General features: G+C 43.5%; 1 protein-coding gene across 6 annotated transcripts in view; it reads right to left on the reverse strand.

Annotated features, from left to right (window-relative positions):
* The window catches only part of PRICKLE2 (prickle planar cell polarity protein 2), a 365950-nt gene that overhangs the window by 50823 nt on the left and 292356 nt on the right, over nucleotides 1-22771 (reverse strand). For 5 of the 6 annotated variants that reach the window (XM_053298866.1, XM_053298870.1, XM_053298869.1 and 2 more), the window contains 3 exons: nucleotides 21635-21748; nucleotides 6819-6956; nucleotides 1564-1767 (listed from right to left, as the gene is read on the reverse strand). In XM_053298866.1, coding sequence (XP_053154841.1) covers nucleotides 1564-1767; nucleotides 6819-6956; nucleotides 21635-21748 — 456 coding nt within the window. The remainder of the gene's footprint in view (nucleotides 1-1563; nucleotides 1768-6818; nucleotides 6957-21634; nucleotides 21749-22771) is intronic. The other variant, XM_053298867.1, reaches the window with a different exon arrangement.

The following is a 22771-nucleotide window of genomic DNA, read 5'->3' on the forward strand; positions in this document are numbered from 1 at the left end:
CTATACCAGTTCAGAATAGGTGGTCTGATAACCAGATGATCATCTTGCATTGTTTTTAACCTTGCTGTATGTATTTTATTTGTTAAACATTTTAGACATTCAAAAATACACATTTGGAAAATAATAAATACTTTCCCACAAATTAAATAGTTATTGCTGTATTCAATATACAGAGTGATAGTCCAAGCAAAAGAATCACAGAATCATTGAGTTGCAGGGAGTCCTGTTAGGCATCTAGTCCAACCTTCCTGCTCAGTGTAGGAAATCCAGAGCTGGAGCATCTCCAAGAGATGGCTGTCCAGTCTCTGCCTAAAGACCTCCAATGTGGGAGAGCCTACCATCATTCTAGATAATTGGTTCCACTGCTAAACTACTCTTACAGTTAAGAAGTTTCACTTAATGTTCAACCAAAATCTACCTTCCTGTAACTTAAGCCCATTAGAGCTGATCTTGCCCAGTGGGGCAGCAGACTACGGACTGGGTCTCATGATCAGTGAGACCTGGTTTAGGGCACTGAGCAGGAAGAGCGGGCTAAGTCCGTTCTCCCCGCTTACGAGCTGGCAGGGAGCCCTGGGTGGCTGGATCGGCCACCCACACGATGGCTGGCCCCGAGACGGAGCCAGCGGGAGCTCGGGGGCTGCGCGGCCCCCAGAAGCCCTAGTATGCCCTGCGTGAGCGCGGGGGCATACTGGGGAGAGCCCCGAGCCAGCAGGCTGCTTTTTAGCCTCCCGGCCGGGGGTCTACTCACAAGCAGATAGCCCGGGTTTGCGGAGCGCTCGCTCCACAAACCTGGGCTAAGGGGCGGGCTACAGGAGCGGGTTAGCCGCTCCAGAACCACCGGGCTCGGCTGCGAGCCCGGTGGTTCTTACGATCACAAAAATCGGGCTAGGATTTTCCTAGCCCGATTTTTGTGATCGTAAGAATAGCCCCTACAAGCCTTTGCCCTCTTCAATTAGGAGTCTGATATTTTATATGATATATATCTCTAAATTGGTTCAAAACCACCTCTATGTATCTGAACCAGTTACCTATCCACTTTTTACAGTTAGTGGCTGAACCACTGATTAATCTGAAATGGAACTGAACCCAGCATTGTAATGGCTCAAGTCATTACTGAAGGAGTGCCTCTCAAACATACTACACCCCCCTCCCACATTTCTTCTTGCTCTTCTTCCTTCCAACTTTAGGTTGACCTAAGGAAAGGAACATTAAAATAGCCAGTGCAGTGACTGTCCTGCTCATTCTGGCAAAGAAAGGCTGTGGCTCACCCATGGGTGCTTGACCAGGGGTGGTTGCTGAGGGTATGGGCAAGGCATAGTCCAAAACAGACCTCTTCCTTCACAAGTTAATTCACGGGCTATTAGAACCAGAAGCTCCTATAGGGGCTAATCTGTGAATCAACCTTGAGAAACTGAATGCCTTCCCTTATAGACAAGTGATTAGATGCAAAGATAAGCTGGCTTGAAATCCTGCAATTTATCATCATGTACAACATCATTAGCAAAATGAGTGCAAGCCTGTTCCCCACACCCATACGCACCAAACACATTTTCCTGGGCTTACCTCATCACATGCTGCACACCGAGGCTTTAGACATTCGGCATGGTGTCGGCCACAATAAATCTTCCCATCTTGGTAGAAATAGATAAGATCTACCAACAGCTCATTGCAAACGCTGCATATAAAGCATGGTGGGTGCCAGCAGACACCATGGCCTGCTCTGGATGCAAAGACGGCGATGTCTCCTCCGTTGATTTGGCCTCCACACTGTCAAGATGTGCATAGAGATTAAAAAGGAATGTGCTCTTGACAATACATCAAGGAAAGAACTGCTGAACACTGACTATTCTCATGGCAGCATTTGAAAGAACAGTAGACTGTGCAAAATGGTAATACATGTTCTCTGTTCAGGCACTCGGGACATTTTCTGTCTCAGACTGGAGTACTAGACTCTGAGATTCTTTGTGGTACATGGCATATGAAGTGATGTGCATGACACATTAAGAACCTGTAGTAACAAATTAATGGCCGTTGTCTGCAAACTCCAAATCCCGTGGAGCAAACAAACAAGAACCAAAGCACTCTACTTTGTCTAGCTCTGAGGTCCAGATGAAGATTGTGATATCCAATAGCTGTGTGGATTATCATGGAGTCCCCGCTGCCTTTTCTTGCACCCTGACCAGTGTTCCCTCTAACAGGGATTTCCAGATGTAGTTAGCCACAACTCCCATAATCTCCAAGCAAAAGCCATTGCAGCTGGGGATTCTGGGCGTTGTAGTCAACAACATCTGGGAATCCCTATTAGAGGGAACACTGACCCTGACAGTACAATCAGATGCATTTATGAAGAAGCAAGTTGGACTCAGTTGGTCTTACTCCCCAAATCCTCCTTATATCTTACGTTCCTTTCAGCCTATCCTGTCTTCTTCCACAGAGAAGAGGGATGGACTCCTATATACAAGGGAATGATGCAGTTCCTATGATAACAACTCCAGAAGGAAGGAACACCATCTCCCATTAGAGGAAGGCATGCAAGAGAGGGAGAGAGTTTTACTTTGATTCACTTCAGATGTTCGTGCATCTAATTATAAATAAAATCCCTGCTTGATGTTCTTTCATTCTCAGATTGCGCTTTGAATTTATAACATTAAGAAACTGTGAGCCAGATAAATTCTAATATTCATTCGTTCTAAACTGATGGTGGAAATTACCTCCAGACAAACCCGTGATGTCCCGATTGTGTGCATGTGTGAAAATTTAAACTGAAATGTGTATCTTAGGAATGGAATAAAACATCGCACAGCTCAATTAATTTTCCAAAATGAACACTGGAAAATTGTGTATCAAAATCAAGTGTGGGCCTGATTTATTATTAATTATTAATTATTATTTATTTATTTACACAGTCAGACAGGTGTTATTGACTGGTTTGTTTTATCCAGACATCGAGTCCTTCCCAAGGACCTAGGATGGATGATTTTTATCATCAATACTGTTGGTTATTATAGACATTGTCGCAAAATATAGGCTGTTCCCAGTAAAGTTGCTTTTTGTAATTGGCTGATGGTGATTTCTGTGGCCCCTATGTTGTTGAGGTGCTTTTCAAGGTCTTTTGGAATTGCACCTAGGGTGCCAATTACCACTGGGATTATTTTGGTCTTCTTCTGCCACAGCCTTTCAATTTCAATTTGTAGATCTTTGTATTTGGTGATTTTTTCTATTTCTTTTTCTTCTATTCTGCTATCCCTTGGTATTGCTATGTCGATTATTCAAACTTGTTTTTCTTTCTTCTCGACTACAGTTATATCTGGTGTACTGTGTGGCAGATGTTTGTCTGTTTGTAGTCGGAAGTCCCATAATATTTTTGCATCTTCATTTTCTACAACTTTTTCAGTTTTATAGTCTCACCAATCTTTGGCTACAGGTAGCTTGTATTTTTTGCAGATGTTCCAGTGTATCATCCCTGCTATCTTGTCATGCCTTTGTTTGTAGTCAGTCTGTGCGATCTTTTTACAACAGCTGATTAGGTGGTCCACTGTTTCATCTGCTTCTTTACAAAGGCGGCACTTGCTGTTAGTTGTTGATTTTTCGACTTTTGCTCTTATTGCATTTGTTCTTAGTGCCTGTTCTTGCGCAGCCAGTATTAAACCCTCTGTTTCTTTCTTCAAGTTGCCATTCTTAAGCCATTGCCAGGTCTTGGTGATGTCTGATTTTCCAGTTATATTGTGCAAATATTGACCATGCAGTGGCTTATTTCTCCATTTTTCTGCTCGGTTCTTGACTTGTTCTTTCTTGTAGGCCTGCTTTGTTTCATTGGTGTTGAATAGTTTCTCGTTATTGACCATTTGAAGTGCATCTTCTTCACTGTCCTTGATATATTCTTCAAGGCCTCTTTTCTCCTCCTCTACTGTTTGATGGACTTGCCGCATTCCTCTTCCACCTGAGCTGCGAGGGAGGTATAGCCTATCTACATCACTGAGTGGGGTGGAGAGCATGATTGATGGTCATTATTTTCCTGGTCTTACGATCAAGCGTCTCTAGCTCTGCCTGGGTCCAGTCTATTATTCCTGCAGTGTATCTGATAACAGGTATAGGTGTTTATATAGGTGTTTATGGCTTGTACGGTGTTCCCGCCATTGAGTTTGGACTTGAGGATTTTTCTAACTCTCCTGATGTATTCACTTCCAATTTTTCTTTTAACTTCAGTGTGTGCAATGTTAGCCTGGAGAATGCCCAAGTATTTGTAATGTTCTTTCTCTTCCAGGTTCTTGATCTTGCTTCCATTGGGCAGTTCTATTCCTTCGGTTTTTCTTATTTTTCCTCTTTTCATTATTAATGCAGCACACTTGTCTAGTCCAGACTCCATTGCTATATCGCTACTGAATATATGGACAGTGTTTAGCAGTGATTCGATTTCTGACTGGGACTTTCCATACAACTTCAGATTGTCCATGTACAGCAGATGGTTGATTTTACTTGATGTTTTAGATGTTTGGTATCCAAGGCCTGTTTTGTTTAGTATTTGTGAAAGTGGAGTCATTGCAATTACAAACAACAGAGAGGATAGTGAGTCCCCTTGGAAAATGCCTCTTCTAATGCTAACTTGTCCAAGTGTCTCGCCATTGATTGTTAACTGTGTACTCCACATGCTCATTGCTTTTTAAAATAAATATCTGAATGTTTTTGCTGACACCAGTTGTTTCTAAACATTTTAGTATCCATGTGTGAGGCAATGAATTGAAGGCTTTCTTGTAGTCAATCCATGCAACACTTAGATTTGTTTTTCTTCTCTTACAATTTTTAAAAATCATTTTGTCAATCAGCAGCTGGTCTTTTGTGCCTCTGGTGTTCGGACAATTTCCTTTCTGTTCGAACACCAGAGGCACAAAAGACCAACTGCTGGTTGACAAAATGATTTTAGAAAATTGCAAGAGAAGAAAAAATTATTATTATTATCTCTTGTTTACACAGTCAGACAGGTGTTATTGACTGGTTTGTTTTATCCAGACATCGAGTCCTTCCCAAGGACCTGGGATGCCAGAATTTTATCATCAATACTGTTGGTTATTATAGATATCGTCGCAAAATATAGGCTGTTCCCAGTAAAGCTGCTTTTTGTAATTGGCTGATGGTGATTTCTGTGGCCCCTATGGTGTTGAGGTGCTCTTCAAGGTCTTTTGGAACTGCACCCAGGGCGCCAATTACCACTGGGATTATTTTGGTCTTTTTCTGCCACAGCCTTTCAATTTCAATTTGTAGATCTTTGTATTTGGTGATTTTTTCTATTTCTTTTTCTTCTATTCTGCTATCCCCTGGTATTGCTATGTCGATTATTTTGACTTTTCTTTCTTTCTTCTCGACAACAGTTATATCTGGTGTATTGTGTGGCAGATGTTTGTCTGTTTGTAGTCGGAAGTCCCATAATATTTTTACATCTTCATTTTCTTCAACTTTTTCAATTTTATGGTCCCACCAATGTTTGTCTACAGGTAGCTTGTATTTTTTGCAGATGTTCCAGTGTATCATGTAATAATAATAATAATTATTATTATTATTACATTTATATCCCGCTCTTCCTCCAAGGAGCCCAGAGCGTTGTACTACATACTTGAGTTTCTCTTTCACAACAACCCTGTGAAGTAGGTTAGGCTGAGAGAGAAGTGACTGGCCCAGAGTCACCCAGCTAGTTTCATGGCTGAATGGGGATTTGAACTCGGGTCTCCCCGGTCCTAGTCCAGCACTCTAACCACTACACACAGGCTAACATCCAGACCAGTGCTGCACTAGTGCAATGAACAAAGATGCACACACGCAAGAAAGTCATGTAGCTGAGCGCATTTGCAAAGTTGCACAAGATTTTGTTGTCTTGGTCTGCCTGTGCAAGCAACAATGATCGTGGATAGCTTTGCATCATTCCTTGCAACATGCATGGAGCATAGAAGAGGTTTCACCACAGAAGGCATGCCACCGGTTGCTCAAGCACACTCGTTAGCACCGGTGCAACACTAGTCTGGAATGCAAGTTCTGTCTTGGTGGACCTAGCTAGCACAATGTTGGCACTAGTGCAGCATTAGTCTGGATGTCAGCCACCGTTTTTAGTATAGTGACATACACACCTTTCTAACTAAACAGCAAACCACAAATCAAATTTGAAACTCAAACTACCAAAGCTCAGTGTTTGGAATTTATCATGTGAAAACTTAGAAAATCAAATTTGTCATTTCAAATTTGATTCAGGTTTTCTCTGCATGTCTCTTCCAGTTAGCTCATACTCAATACATTTCAACATATATCAATCCCTCTATATGCGCTGCATTTCCAGAGTTTGTCCAGAGTGTTTCTGAGATTAGTGTAGACATGCTGATAAATGTCCCCTTGGTGCTGGCTGTCTGCCAGTTGCTTTGCTCAGAGGTTTGAGCTCTAGCTATGCATCACACAGATATAATTTTCCCTGGGGATTATGTGAGGCAAATTGTTCCCCTGGCTGATTATCAGCAGCCCTGGACTAACACACACACACACACACACACACACACACACACACACAAGCTGCCCACATGTTAAATTCCTATCCCTGGAGAGGATTTAATTAATGATAATTCATACTAAACGTTCTCTGCAAGTTCAAAACAAAGAACAATCCCTTCTGCTGCCTTTCCATCATCTGTTGTTATAGTCTTACGTAAACCCAAACTGACATTGCAACAAAATCTGTTAAGTCTGTGTTACGTTTGCACTGGTGATACGATGCCACAATGTGGTAGCATTCTCTGAGAGGAACCACTCAACAGAAAAACAATGTGAGAAGACGGGCCTACCTGCTCACAAATGGCTCCTGTCATCGTGACTGGGAAGGGCCGGACATTGCCTCTACCCAAGTTCTCCCTTTTCCTCTGATTACTGAAGAGTTTGAGTTCCCTCTTCTCTTCCTCATCCAGCGAGTTACAATATCGAACCTAGACAAACAATAATGCTTGCATTATTACACTGAAAGCAGTGTTCTCTCTAATTTTTTTTCATCTGTGTGCAGAACGAGTTTTGTTCTGGGAGGCAGTATCAAGGCCGTGTGTGTGTGCACATGTATTCAGAGTGGGGCCTTCCTAGTTCAACCTGAGCGAGATCTAAAATTAACTGAGCGGACATTAAAAAAACTTGTGAGCACGTGCGCGAGTGCACACCTTAGAGGGAACACTGACTGAAAGCCACCAGCCTTGGCTTCGCCTCCCTTATTATTCTTTTACAATACAAATGTTGCTGTGTAACACAGCATAGCTCACTGTCTTTTGTTCACAAACATTAGGAATGTGGAAAGGGGATGTTTAAACTCAGCAGCCCCACATAAGTGGAATTTGCCACCAAATGCAGGCTTTTTCCGCAGTACTGGGCTTCATTACTGATCAGATGTTTGCACACCATCTCCTCTTTCCCTCTCCTCTTATTGCTATTGATTCTGCGGCTACTGTAGCTACTTCCCTGTGACTGCTGTCTTCTTTCTTAATTATACTCTCCATCTGTACATGTACACATTATTAAAAATTTAAAATAACAGCTACAGAGGGCTGCCTATCTATCATAAACAAGCGTGGCTGGCATTGGGGAGTTAGCAGGCACTTGGATGATCATATATTGGTGCCCTACAATCCAAGATTATGTCCATGCCAGAATGGTGAAGTGGAGACCACAGAACACCTGATGCTGAGGTGTAGATTTTATATTGAATTAAGGGGAAAGCTTCTTTCCTCACTGTTAATTCATCTCAATTCTAATTGTTCCTCTGGTAGGGACAAGGTTCTTTTTTTGGTTGCTGCCAAGTCAGAGTATGTTTACAGGAGGGTAGCAAAATTCTTATTTATAGTAAGTAAGATTCGATTTAGAATGATGGAGGCACAAGATGCTGGGCTGTGCACTTTAGATTGACTGGCTTATTTGAACGGAATTGACTATATGTGTGGTATCGGGAGCCATTAATGTTTTATCCATTTTATGTTAAATGTATTTAATCTATTTTATGTATTTATTCTTGATGTTGTTTTTTTAATATGCTGGCCTTGGGCCGAAATAAACAAATAACATATATTGGGAATGGTTATGGCAAAAGGACAATGAACTTAAGAGGGTCAGGGATATGGCTGGTCCAGAGTTGTTGTTGTTGTTGATGATGATGATACATATTGATAGGCCACTTTTCAACAAAAACAGTTCTCAAAGTAGCTTACATAGCAACAGATAGCTTACATAGCAACCAGTAGACCACAGTGGACTCTAAAGAAATTTAAAATAAAATTTTGAGTGTATGGCTTTTTTGTGCTGCAGATAGCTGGCAGAAGGGAACCAGGAATGGGAAACTGGGCCGGTCAGTCCAAGCTGAAGGACCCAGTCAAGGATCAGAGACCAGGATCACACCAAAATACTCAGGAAAGAACCAGGAAGACTACTGTTGCTCAAGCAAATTGCCAGCCCCAAGAGGAAGTGTTTTATAGCCATTCCTGTCTAGGCAGGCCAAGTGGCACACTTGAGTGGGGAAGGCCAGTCCAAAGCCTGAAAACTGCCCAGGAAGATGCTCCAAACTGCAATTCCAGTGATTCACTGCACAGGGCAGCTGCTTACAGGGACAAGGATCCCTGTACGTTTTAGCTTTGATAGCTCCTGAAACACCCCACCCCCACAGGCAGTGGTACAAAGATATTGCTTACTAGTATCCAAGAGAAATTGCCACATTCGTATCCTTTGATGTAGTATTCTAGCCTGCTTTCACGGGAGTCAAGTAAGCCACATTAATTCACTTAACTCCAAGCTGAGAATGGCTAAATGCCTTTCTGATTCAATAGACAAGACTCTGTTTTAAAGGCACTTCGTAAGTGCTGAAAAGAACCTAGGAGGAAGCTTGTGACTACAAAACTTATGGCAGGTCTATAACTCTTTGCTTGCTTTGCACATTGAAATGGAGCTCATACTTAAGCCAAGGCCAACAACATGTTGTCAAAATGATTAAAAGGGCTTTCCTCCCTTGGCTGCCTTGCTTTTAGCTGATTAAAATACACACTACAATTTCTAAATGCAAAACCCCAAGCAATTTCAAGGGAGCATACAGACAGAGCTTTTGCTCCTTGGAGTAAATCCAACCTTAGACTCGCTGGCTGCAATCCTGATGTGCCAACAGGTCATGCATAAAAGGTGGTCTGAACACCCTTGGGTTTAAATAGCCATGGCGGCTATTTAAGCAAACATACAGGCTGAAATGATGCATTCAATGTAGCATGTAGCTTAACATCTAATTTCACCCCACATGATGGTTTCAAAATGCTTGCTCAACTAATATGTACAGATTTTACTCAGGGAGTCATCAGGGAGTTCAGAAGTGTGCTGAACACAAAACAGTGCCACCAGGGCTCCAATCAGACACTATTAAAACAACGGCTGTACTCAGGCCCAGCCTCTTGATCATGGAAATGCCTGCCATCATGATTACAGTGTTTGCCTCTTCAGATGAGCACTGTTGGAATCATGAGCAGTGCAGTGAGACACCCAGGAGGGACTTTTGGCATGCTTTCAAATCTGTACACAAGTACAGCCTCTGTTTTAATAACGTCCGATTAGGGCTAAGGAATCCTTTCTATGTCTTCAATGAGTGGGTATGCATGAACACTGGCAGCTGGTTCTCCCCAAAAGTGGGGGCGCTATTTGCCTCTCACACTACTAAGCCACTCCCATCACACTTTCCCTTGGCTTCTCCCACTCCAACTTCCTCCCAGCTATTCCACTTCATCTTTGATCATCAAAGCCGCCCTATTACACCATGATAGCTATATAGAACCTCTTTTGAATATGGATCCTGTGGACAGATAAATTGTGGTTGTTTGCCTGGCACCAGGCAAAACCTTGTAAGGGACCTTGATCACTCATGTATGCACACGGAATCCCCTCAATGGTGCCCAGCTGGGAATTGGGGAGTGGATGGATGCAAGTCCTCCTTTATGCTGCAGCCTGAAGCTACAGTGGCAACACTGAAGGAGCATTCTTGCCTATCCACCATTTGCATTCCTGGCTGGGAGTCGCCATGCACTGATGGTGCTCAACTAGGAAATCTCATCAACTCGGAAAGCTAATGAGGCAGCATCAGAGTGCCAGAGCACTGGAGAACTACAAAATGGCACTGAAGAGGAGGAAGGGCCAGCACTGCAGCTGCTCTTCATCTCCCCATTGAACCCTGGCTTACTAGATGGTTGTGAGGAGCAGCCGCAGCAGACCTTCCGGGGCTTCAGGGGTCAGCCAGACAGGCACAAGCCTTTTTATGGGTGTGGGTCCTGGTACTGTGTCCAACCCGCATAGCACCCAATCCCTCGCATGGGAATATTATTGCCCTTGTATTCTGCCTCTTTGCTCTCCTGAGGCATTTAGCCAGCCATTGTTGAGAAAAGAAGACTGGACTAGATGGAGAAAAGTGACTTGCCCAAGGTTACAAACTGAATGTAAAGTTGAGGGGGTCTAAGCCTCAAGCACAAAACTACGCCTTTTCCTACACGTTTGCTGGTGTACTATCCAACTTACAGAAGACAAGCTTTAACACCACTCTATTTTGCATTCTGTTTGTGGCCTTGAGCAAGCCTCAAGAGACAAGCAACTTCCTCAAGGAATGGCTCTGAGGCAGAGGCATTTCCACTTCTAAAATGTACTACAGGTTGGAAATCCTTTATCCGGACTCCCAAAATCCGGAAAGCTCCAAAATCCAGACACCATGCTGAGAGAGAGAAAAAGATGCTTGCAGCTTCAACCTCTCTCACACACAAAACTCCTCAGCCCTCCAACCAATCCCGGCCCCAACTCAGCAGCTAACAGAGTATATATAGTATTGTATAACAAAGCAGCAAAAAGCCTGCAACTCACAGAGAGAAAATTACGGTGACTCAGTAATCAGCTAGGAAGCATTGGGGCCGGGATTGGGCGGGACGCGTAGTTTGCAGGAGCGATCCTTATGGCCCCTAGACTCACTGTTGTTGCTTCCTCAGCTCATTAGCTCCCCTTTAAAGTTCTTCCCCTCAGGCTTTGCTATCTGACTTTGTTTACTGCCTCTCAAGCACTGCCACTCACATGCTTCTCAAGCAGGTCTGAGAGAGGGGAAGGAGGGAAGCCGGGAAGGAGTGCCATCCCATTGAGAAGCGTGTGAGGGGGAAGGAGGGAAGGTAGGAAGGAGCTTGGAGGGAAGGTGCAAAGGAACTTCAGGAGTTGTTGAGACCCTCCGCCAAAGTCCACCTATCCTCTGCCAAAGCCAAGCCTTTTCATCTGAGATTATTTTCATCTGAGTTTCATTTCCACCTAAAATGCCATGTTTGAGTAAATTCAATGCTTATTTGATTATATACTTTAAATTAAACCTTTTTAAAAACAAAAACAAAAACAAACCCCAGTAACCTTTCATGCCCAAGATATTTCATTTATGAAAATATTCTGAAATCCGGAAAAATCCAAAATCCAGAACACCTCTGGTCCCAAGCAGTCCAGATAAAGGATTCTCGACCTGTATGTTTGACCCAGTCTTTTCTGCAGAGCTGCGACCTCCCCACTGCTCCTTTCCCATACTCTGACCACACTTTCCATATTTGCAGAAACAAAAGGGAAACCAAATCCAGGCATATGGACAAAGCAATGCTACACACATTATTTCTTCGCCCAATGGATAATTAATGTACGGCAGTGGTTCTCAAATTTGGAACCCCAAGTGTTGCTGGACTACAACTTCCATCATCCACAGCCACAATGGCCAAAGGCTGAGGGTTATGGAAATTGTAGTCAAACATCATCTGGGGACCAAAGTTTGAGAAGCCCTGATATATGGAATTCACTGCGCTAGATTTGGTGACAGCCACTTCCTTCAAATGGCTTACACAGGCCTGCTCAACTTTGCCCCCCCCCCAGCTTTTTGGACTACAACTCCTATTATCCCCAACCACATTGACCAATAGGCAGGGATTATGGGAGTTGTAGGCCAGCATCTGTAGGAGGGCTGAAGTTGAGCAGCCCTAGCTTACAGAAAGAGAGCTGGTCTTATGGTAGCAAGCATGACTTGTCTCCTTAGCTAAGCAGGGTCTGACCTGGTTGCATATGAAAGGGAGACTAGACGTGTGAGCACTGTAAAAAAATTCCCCTCAGGTGATTGAGCTGCTCTGGGAAGAGCATCTAGGTTCCAGGTTCCCTCCCTGGCTTCTCCAAGATAGGGCTGAGAGAGATTCCTGCCTGCAACCTTGGAGAAGCCACTGCCAGTCTGGGTAGAGTAGACAATACTGAGCTCGATGGACCTATGGTCTGACTCAGTATATATGGCAGCTTCCTATGTTCCTAGACAAATGCATGGAGGAGAGGTTCTTTCTATCATTTAGCTCTTTCCATAGAGCTAAATGGAACATCCAGAGGCACTATAACTCTGAGCGCCAGATGCTAGGGACAAATGGCAGAGGAAGGCCATCACCTTCATGCCCTACTTGCAAGTTTCCAGAGGCATCTAGCTGGCTACTGTTGGGAACAGATTGCTGGCATAACATGGACCTTGATCTGACCTAGTGATGTAACCAAATTTCAGAATTACTAGTGAGTGTTCAGAAATAGAACACAATTCAGAAAACACGCCACTGTAATCCAGCTCAAAATAAAAGCCAGCCCTTCTTTAAGCTGAGGCCCAGCTCACAGTAGTTTGTTCTGGTGCCAGCGAACCATCAGGCAACCAGCATTGTGGCCAGTCCCTCCCCACTCCTTGACAACAAGACAGGCTGCTGTGTGTTTTCTGTAGTGGCAGGTGCCTCATTTAAGCCAGGCCTGAAGGCTCCTGCAGGGCATCCATTGCCACTGGAGAGCATGGGAAATAGTTTCCAATGTCTCCCAGTTCCATTTCTCAGGCACCCCACATTCAGCTTTCAGCCTTCCCGATTCAGTGTCTGTACATTTGACACCTCGTGTCTTGTAATATGTGAGGCAGGCACATATCTTTCATTACATAGACAGTGCGAAGAGACACTATGGAGAGACACACCATTATCACTGCTTCTGAAATGCATTTCTGAAGTGCACACATGATGGAATAAATGTGTAGATTCATTTCACAGGTTACAAGTGGGCAGATGATGAAACTGTAATGTGTGCCTGCGAAAACTACCAGGTGTGAAACAATCCTATTTCAACTAATTTTTATCCTTACCAGGTACAAATCACCATACATTTTCATGGCAAAGTACTTATTGCTATGCAACAAATGAAAGAACAGTGGGGAGCAAGACCAGGGGTGAGGAAGCAGATATCAACAAAGCCAGTAAGGAGAGGCTTCTTGTTGGTGGGCTTTTGCTTTCATTTTCTTTGAAAAAATGAAAATGAATGAGACTTCCTTCTCCATGACGGACCTTTGAGAGATAAGCTGAATAAGGACAAAATTGTACATGGTGTCGGGAAATCAGTGATCAGATTGCCCACTCTTGTTTTTGTAGAAGTTTAATAACTGCCGCAAAAAGGTGCTCACTGGGAGAGCATCTGCTTTGCATGGAAAAGGCCCCAGGTTCAGTCTCTAGCAAGAATGGGAAAGGATCTTGCCTGAAACCTTGGAGAGCTGCTGCCAGTTCGTGTAGAAAATACTTAGACCAATTTTCTGACTGGCAGCATCCTGTGAGCTTTCTTTCAGTGTTGGTGGAGGGGCTTAACCCTTTCTCTCATGCTGAGAAAATGACCTCCTGGTGCTGTTATTTGACCCATATGGGAAAAGTATAGATACCATACAAAAACCTATATGGTTTACCCTATGGGCGATACATCCCTTGGAAGGGTGATTTTAATTGGGAAAGCAGCACAAGGTGAGACAGGAAAGGTTAGCACTTACAGTACACATGCCAACATGATGTCTTGAGGCAGATTTCCTCCCCCGGTCTTGCTATTAAGCTTTTTAAAACACACACACACACACACACACACACACACACACACACACACACACACTAACAGTGAGAGATCCAGGAATGGCTTTCCATGTCTCATGTTTGGTTGCCACTTTAGTGTCATTCTTGAGAGTAACTTGGATTTTGGAGAATCTTAGGTCCTCAAAGAGGCTATTCTGGAATCACTTCTATGAAAATCATGAGATGCCATTAACCCAGATTTTGTTTAATTTTTCATTTATTGATTTTCACCTTTCTATCCCTGCTCTTCCTTAGAGGAGCCCAGAGTGGCATAAACAGTTATGTTTATCCTCACAACAACCTGTGAGTCAGGTTAGTCTGGGAGATAAATGACTGGCACAGAGTCACCCAGTGAGTTTCTTAGTCAAATGGGGATTTGATCTCAGTCTCCCCAGTCTTAGTCCAACACTATACCACACTGGGAATAATCTGATGTACAGAATAACAGAAAGACGGAACCATAAATGGGAATCCTTCAAATGGGAATGTCTTTCATTGTAGAGGGAGGAACTAGATGTTTGTACCTGCCTTCTTTCTCAGAATTTGTGAATGAAACTATGTTAAAGTAAATAAGTGGGCTCTCTAACAAAATGTTCCATAGCTTCCTGAGGCTGGTGGCACAAGTGGCCTCCTCCTATGGGGGACCCAAAGCCACAACCTGCTGGCACTACTGCAATGCTATTTCAAAGTAATCCATGCTATCTCCTGTCCTGGGCAACCTCTATGTCTCACTTCTCAGGACTGGCGGCTTGACTTGCAAGGCTGTCAGACTGGCTGCCAGTAAAGGAAATCCCTCCACTTTCCCCCAGGCTAGGAGGTACTCCTTCCTCATTTGCAAAACTCAGCCTTCCCACCAGCCAGCCATGCTTTCACCCTCACAAGCTGAGCAACCTTAGTGTTCTGCTCCAGGATGCCTGCCTGGTGGCAGGAGGGAGCAAAACTCTACAAACAGAGGGTAGCACTAATGGCAGCCAATATACAGCCACCTCAAGCTCAAAACAGAGCAAATGCAAATGGTCATTGAGTAGAATGAGGGTGCAAAGGCAGCACACATGTGCAATCCTCCTCTACTCCCTTTGGCTTTTGGGGAAAGCAAACAATGGGGAGTATTTTTTAAAGAGAACTCTACCACGGCATTCCTTGGGGTTTCCCCAGTGTGCAGAAACATCCATTGTGTTTGTTGGTGGTCCCATTTTGCTGCTAAAATGATTGGCATGGGGCCACCAACTTAGCTATTAGAGAGAATTATGGTTTTAGGACTTCAGCCATGTTTAGTGGTTTCCTTCTCCTGGTGTTAGTCCGGCATTAAAATAATGTGGGTGGCAAACATATGGCATAATTAATGGTAGGAAACAGCCTATAAAAGAAGTTGGGAAGTATTTCTTTTATTTGTGTGTGTCTGGGACAGTGTGTGAAAGAGAATGAGGGAGCAGCCAAACCCATACGTTGGCCTGACCCATTAGAAAAACATCCAAGCACATAGAACTACCCACATTAGCAGCAAGAACTGCCACTGCTGTTGCACTAAATGACTGCATCTCACCACAGTGTCAACAGCCTGGTTGCCATGACTGGCATGGCCAAAGCCTGGCTGTGATGGAGCATTTTTGCTCTCCCTCCATCGACAAGTTGATCATGTGACTTTGCAGCGTCAAGAGCTGGGGAAAGGAAAGGGTTTGTGTGCTCTGTTCTGTCTACATTCCCCAGCCCTCTCTGATGATACCAGGGATTGAACATGGGATCTGCATGTAAAGCAGATGCTCTACCACAGAGCTACAGCCCCAGACCTGTAACATAAGAATACAATCAAATACTCATTAAGCACCCACAGCAAGTGTGAAGCACAAAGAAAATGTAAACAATATCATGCATCAGCTTATTCAAGCTTCTCTTCATTGGCCAACTATTTTCTGGGTTCAGAGGAGGCATGATCTTTCAATGATGCTCTTGTATCTGCAACAACAAGCATCAGCATTGTGCGTATTGCCTGGTAGATGTCTAACAGCTTCTCCATTGACAAGTGGTTGGATGCATCCACACACTGCCACAATGTGTGCTGGAAGCCTTTAATGAGAGTTTAGGTTGAGAAAATAGCAGGAAATAGTACACTGACTCCAGTGTACATTCATGAATATTAAAGCACCATTTAGTGAGCAACCTGCCATTTCACGGGCTCATTTTGAATAGGGGTGTGCACAGAACAATTTTCGGTGGTTTGGTTCCAATTCAAATTGAACTACTGGTCCGCAAACTGGTGTGCTTGAACCGGCTGGCAATTCAGACCATTCAATCAAACTGGGTTAAACAGTCTGAGGGGCTGTGCTTGTAAAGGGGAATCCTACATAGCCCTTTGAACTGGGTTGAATCAGTCCGTAATGGACTAGGCCTAGTTTGGTTCTAACTTGGGACTTGCCGCCTTTTTTTGAACCTAGTACAGTTCGAGTTCGAACTGGTCAAACTGGGCTGGTTCAAATCGAACCTAGTTCCATTTGAACAAGTTCTGCACACCCCTAATTTTGAAATGTATGGTATTATAGGACAATTACATTTTAATAGTTTGCTTTAAAATCATGTGACCAGGCCCAGCTGTGACTAAGTTCATTCTTTCTTGATTGTCTAAAAAGAACATGTCAGTGCACAGCTTTCTTTCTGCCTCCAATATAATTCTCTGTCAGAATATAAATACTGCTGAATGTGTTTGAGTTGCAGCTATTCTATAGTAAGGACAATGATATCTATTCTGAGAACAAACTTTGAAATAAACATTCTTAGGGTTTGGGAGTTTTTTTTTTTAAAAAGAAAACTTAAATGGTCAGCTTACTGTACTAACACACCCTACTACAGAACCTAATGAGGGACATGCTATTGTAGAATCAATAAATAAAACAGGCAGATAAGAGTCTTCAGCCATGTGTAAAATAGTGTGTGGGCAGCACTGGTGTAAGAACAGAGGTGTTGAAAAGTTCTTTAAAAGAGTCCTGTTTTTATTCTTTTGGGAAATGCTGGATATGAAATGAAAGTCACTTCTTTCTGTGTAAATCTCAGTGAATGCCGCTTCCCACATGAACCTATTTCAGTACTGTATTCTCATTCTCTTTTTGGTGTTAAATAAAGACCTTTTTATTCACCCAGGCTGTTTAGAATACTTCATGGTCACTATATGGTCCTTGTCCCCTGCTAACTGGGCAAAGAGGCACCTTTTTAACGTGGTGATTCTCTTTATTTAGCAGGGGGAGAGTAGCTGGCCCTATCCACCCCCAGCACTGTAACTCCAGTGACTGTTGCTGGTGTGTGTCTTATGTTTCTTTTTAGATTGTGAGCCCTTTGGGGACAGGGAGCCATCTTGTTTTATTATTTCTCTGTGTAAACTGCTTTGGAAACTTTTGTTGAAAAGTAGTATATACATATTTTTGTTGTTCTTGTTCTTGCTGTTGTTATATCTAGCTTTTAAATTCTCTCTCATGCTTGTCTTTGTTATTATATTCTATCCCCCCTCCCCATGAGTATTGCTTTTTTAAATGCAAACCACCATGAGTAAGATCCTTTGCATAAACAGAAATTAATCATTCAGGACTCTAATTTGTAATCATATAAAAACACTCATATGTTTACAACAGCAGAATAACTGGCCTTTTGGATCTCTGGTACAGAAGGTTTGCATTCTTAGAAAGGATTTGAGTTCTAAGATCAATACTCTTTCATCTTCCCAAGTTCTTCAGAGCCTTCTGAGATGCTAAAATAAACAGCAGAAAAACTGTGTCTCTCAACACATACTAAAAAGTGCTACATTGTGGCCTAGTTAAAACTTGTTACCTTTGAGGGGTTTCAATGTGTGTTTTTCTTTTCTTTTATCTCTCCAGAAAAACACTGCACCTATGAAGTTGGGGGAAAAATCTGACATAACTGAGTTGATTGCAAAGGATTTAGGGCCAGGACTTTCCTACTTTTTAGGGATGTGTACAAAGCATTTCGTTCACATCCGGGGTGGGCGGGCGGGCAGAGAGTGGGCACTTTAAAAGGAGGAAGGCAGGTCTTACCTTCCCCTTGCTTGATTCTCCACCCCGACCCCCACCCCGCCGTTCCCAAGCGGCACTGTTTGTATTCAGGAGCCGGGCTGTTTGCCCACCTGCATCTTGCTGGGAACTTTTGGGCAGTGTCAGGAAAGAAATTGTGCCTGAGTATGTGCAGACACCATTTTGAATGTTCAGAAGCACTGAACACTCAAGATGATGTCCGCACATGCTCAGACACAATTTCCTTCCTGATGCTGACCAAAGGCTGCTGGGAACAGGAAACTTCCTCTTCCCAGCAAGATGCAGGTGGGCAACCCGAGAGCCCAGTTGCTGAATACAGACAGCGCTGCTCGAGCGGAGGAGGAGCAAGCAAGGGGAAGGTAAGATCTGACTTCCTCCTTTTAAAGTGCCTGCTAACCCACTGCCGGAATGATTCCGCTGGGGCAGCTTGAAGCGTTTCGGCATCTCAAAACAGAGGTGCCGAAATGCCTCGAGCACATTCCTACTACTTTTCTCCTCAGATCTTGTTCCTTTGTATAAGCAGAATACAATTTAATAATTGTCTGAAAACAGCTTAAGTCACAGTCAAATTTGTTACTGAGGGAAGCAAAGGTTGAGCTTTTCTTTGATGCTCAACTTGATAAATGCTCGGCTTTTGGTGGTTTCAGTAATACACCCTAGGGTATTGTGATATAAGTGGTATTATGTTTTTATAACGGTGTTATATGTTCTATTTCCTTGTTGTGCTGGTCATAGACTGTAATAAACCTTGAACAACCGATAAATGCTCTAAACTGATAAGGCCATGCACATGATCATGGGGGGAGGGGGGGTTGGGAGTGTAAAGAGCTCCAAAACTGTTTCCCACAGATTATCACAACAGCTATGGCCTCAATTTCTGAGAACAGAGCTGGAGAAAATCATCATTGTGCTTTGCACTGCCCGGAGACCAGCAGCCCCCCAGCATCATCAGTGACAGCTCTCTATTGCAAACATGGCCACTCGCTCCTGGGGAATCTCAGAAATGGCAAAAGCAACCACACGATCAACTCATCAAAGTAGGACAACACCTATTTTCATCCTACTGTGGCAAAGAACAAGAGACAGGATCTAGGCTACCCACATTTGAATGAGTTCGCTTAGAGGGAGCCTGCGAAGCTGGGCTGCATGCCTCATAACCTCATTTTGAGAATAGTGCAAATAGCACTAATGAGATTTAAGATTTTTTTTTTAAAAAAAAGAATGCTCTAAGGGAGAGAGCATGTCAAAACTTTTCTGTGAGGGCATTCCAGAGTCTAGGTGCCACAAGGAGAAGGCCCTTTCTCTTGTCACCACCAACCAAATTTCAATTAGTGGCGGGGCTGCAAACAGGGCCCAAGATGATGAATGGAGGGGCCCTGGAAGATTTTTCTGTGCAAATGCACCCTGACAGGTATCCTGGCCCCAGTCCATGTAGGGCTTTAAAGGTAAAAAAAACAACATTTTGCATCTAGCCCAGAAGCAGACTGGCAACTAGTAAAGCTGCTGCAGGGGAAAAAAAATCTTCTTCTTTTTTTGCTATTGATTTAAAGTCTGTCCAAAACTTATGAACTAATTTTCAGCAGCCTATCCATTGGTTGGTGTAGGTATGCATGTTCAGACAATGACTCTACATTTAGGAACATAAGTATCTGAGCTATGAATTTGATTGTGACTCGTTTACTTATCTGGGCACTTTTAAGCTATATTATCTGCCAGAAACGGCACTTCAAAAACGTTATGCAAATATCTGATGAGGCAGGAGATCTTCAACAAGATTATGATTCTCATTTTAAGTAACCTTAAAAGTTACAGTCAGAGCAATGATCACCTGCCACAGGGTTGGCAATGACGTCAGTGGGACCTATGGCAAATCTAATGTGTTCACTGGCCCTTAGACAATGGTCCATAAGTTCTGGTCAGTGTCCCTGATCTCCGTCCCATGCTATTGTTGACACTGCCCACACAAGCATGTTTTTGGATTTCTCCAGTTCCCATGATTTTGCAGCTAAACCAACTTAAGGAGACCAATTTCCTGTTCAGAAAGGAGAAGCCATTTGTAGCAAGAGATGTGCTCTCCTGAGCAGAAGCAGTGAATGCCTACCTCACTTTACAGACCTCTTGTGTTGGACCCTGGGGAAATCTTAAAGTGTGCCATCGAGTCGGTGTCAACTCCTGGTGACCACAGAGCCCTGTGGTTGTCTTTGGTAGAATACAGGAGGCGTTTACCATTGCCATCTCCCGTGCAGTGTGAGACGACGCCTTTCAGCATCTTCCTACAGTATATCTGCTGCCCGATATAGGTTTTCCATAGTCTGGGAAGCATGCCAGCGGGGATTTGAACTGCAACCTCTGGCTTGCTAGGCAAGTCATTTCCCTGCTATGCCATTAGGTGGCTCCAGGGGAAATCTTAGGCACGGCTATACATTGTAGTATTTTACATCAGCAGAACTGTTCAGGAAATCAAAACAAAGAAGCCCAAAGAAGCCCTGCCCCAATGGGGACTCAATCAGGCAGGTGGACATCATTCCCATCTACTCTGCAAATCAATTCTTCGTTCCTATCAAGCAGAAGAGGGACGGAGAGACCCATAATATTTCCCATCAGCCAGACTTAAGCCATGATATTAGTCAGAGTCACTCAGTATTTCATCTGTGTTCCTTCCTTCAAATCCCAATAGGTAAACTAATTGTACTCCACCACTGTATCCATTTGCAAGATAGGTGGGAGCAGGATGTCATTGGCTGCCTTCAGGAATCCTTCTTGCTCTTTCACAAGATCTGCCAGCTTCCCCCGCTCCAATGTGTCTGTCAGATGAAATATACGGACACTTGTCTTACCCCAAGGGAAAGAGTGGCTCTTCACAGTAGCACACCACAGAAGTGATGAAAGCAACCTGCTTTAATAAGACCTGAGGCTGAACCCAAAATTTCTAAGTTACTGTTTGCTATCACATTACAACAAGGTGCCATAAATCCTTACATTTTTCAGTTGTAGAATTTAATAGAAATGTAGGAAAGCTGGAATTTTAGCAACCAAGTTGGAAATTACTCAAGTTGGATCACTCAATATAATTTCAGTGCACACCAGCAACAGTTACATGGAATGAGGGGGGGGGGGAATGTATTGTACCTATAGATACAATTTAAGGACATGCAGTTTGCACTGTCCTAGGAGTCAGGTCAACTGATCGATGTGTCGCCACAAAGATTTGATGAATATTTCTTATGGTGAAATGAGGAGGAACATATAGAGTTCAGATATAAAAGTCTTAATTGTGCAAAACCTGTACATTTCCCTGGAAAATGCACTTTGACAGGGAGAGCGAGAACTGGGTCTAGGAGAAATGTAATGACTCGGAGTTCAAGCATCGAAACAGGCATTTCATAAACATGCATCTCCAAATCTCATTTGAGGATTATTTCCCTTCTTACCCTATTAAATGCTGCTGCAGAGTATAAGGTCTGCCACGTAATTCCTCAACCAAGATGGCAAAAAAGGTCAGGAGAAAAATCTATAGGGGTTTTAAATAGCCATCTCTTAACAGATCCCTTGCCAGAGGCTTGGTTAACCAGCTAATTGTTACACACAACAGCGACATCAGAGAGATGGTCCTTTCTTCTGCTCTGTCCACTAAGCCAATGTTTCCCCAATTATTTCTAAATGACTCACCTCATTGTCATGTGGTGGCAGCTGGTGCAGAAGTTGTTTGATACGGGCTTTCTCCCCAGGGCTGTTCACGTAGGGCACTTTGTCTTCTGGTAGGCAGCTGTAGTACTGATGAACCTAAATATTAAAAAAGGGGGACTGCAGTACAATGTCTTGGCTTTTGGTTTTGACATACTGGCTTTGGCTGACAGACAAAAAAATAATTAAATAGATAAAGCACTCCGAGAGGCACTCAGGAGTCCTAAGACGAATGCTTAAAATGCTGAACTTTGGACAAAAGTGAATGTTCTTTCCTTTGACAGACCCTGAAATTTCTTTGGAAAGGAAAGAAAGGGGAGAAAGCAGGCTGTTTTCAGTCTACAGCAAACCTGCCTAGGCTGTTCTTTACCGTTTTCTCGGTTAGTCTCCAGAATGTGAGCATGTTTCCCTTGGCGAGGTGGATCTGTCAGCACCTGCCTTTGTAAGCATTTAAGACGCTACCCCATGGCACCCGGTCTATGACTGGGTAACTGAGCCTCCACCTACACTCCAGCCCCCAAGGCCTTTTCTGTAACAATTTGTGAAGATAATCAGCAGATAAAATCTGTCGGAAGGCTGGGTTCTCTCTTTAAGTCTCAGAGTATGTAATTAAAAATAAACATGAAGAGTGTAGCACACTGTGTAGTGCAACAAGGCCCGGTCCCAAAAGAACAGGCACATGTTTATGATGTGCAGACATCTCCAGCTCAGTGTGCCCTGCTGCAGTAGCAATGGGCCCTCCCAAAGTAGCCTAGCTCTGCCTGCAGTGTCTAAAGATCAGGTGATAAAATGTGGGTGTGTGATGCTTATAAGGGAACGATCACGACTGACAGGTAATATGGAGTGCAAGTGGCCCACCTTTTGACCTGGGAGTCATAGTTCAGAGTACAGAAATTTGGAAACACTGCAGACCCACAACTCCAGACACCCCCAAACAGGAAAATGCTTAATTGGGATTCAAAAGGCAGAGCCTGCCACTTAGCAATCAGCCTGCTTGCTGCAGGATGTTCTATCTGCATGGGGATCATCCTTCAGGAACTTAGCAACCAGTTGCTAGGCTATATGTGTGGAATGAAAAAACAGAGCCATTTTAGAGGCAGCATATCCCCCTCAGAAATACAA

Source organism: Hemicordylus capensis, chromosome 2 (assembly GCF_027244095.1).
Source record: "Hemicordylus capensis ecotype Gifberg chromosome 2, rHemCap1.1.pri, whole genome shotgun sequence".
Taxonomy (NCBI): domain Eukaryota; kingdom Metazoa; phylum Chordata; class Lepidosauria; order Squamata; family Cordylidae; genus Hemicordylus; species Hemicordylus capensis.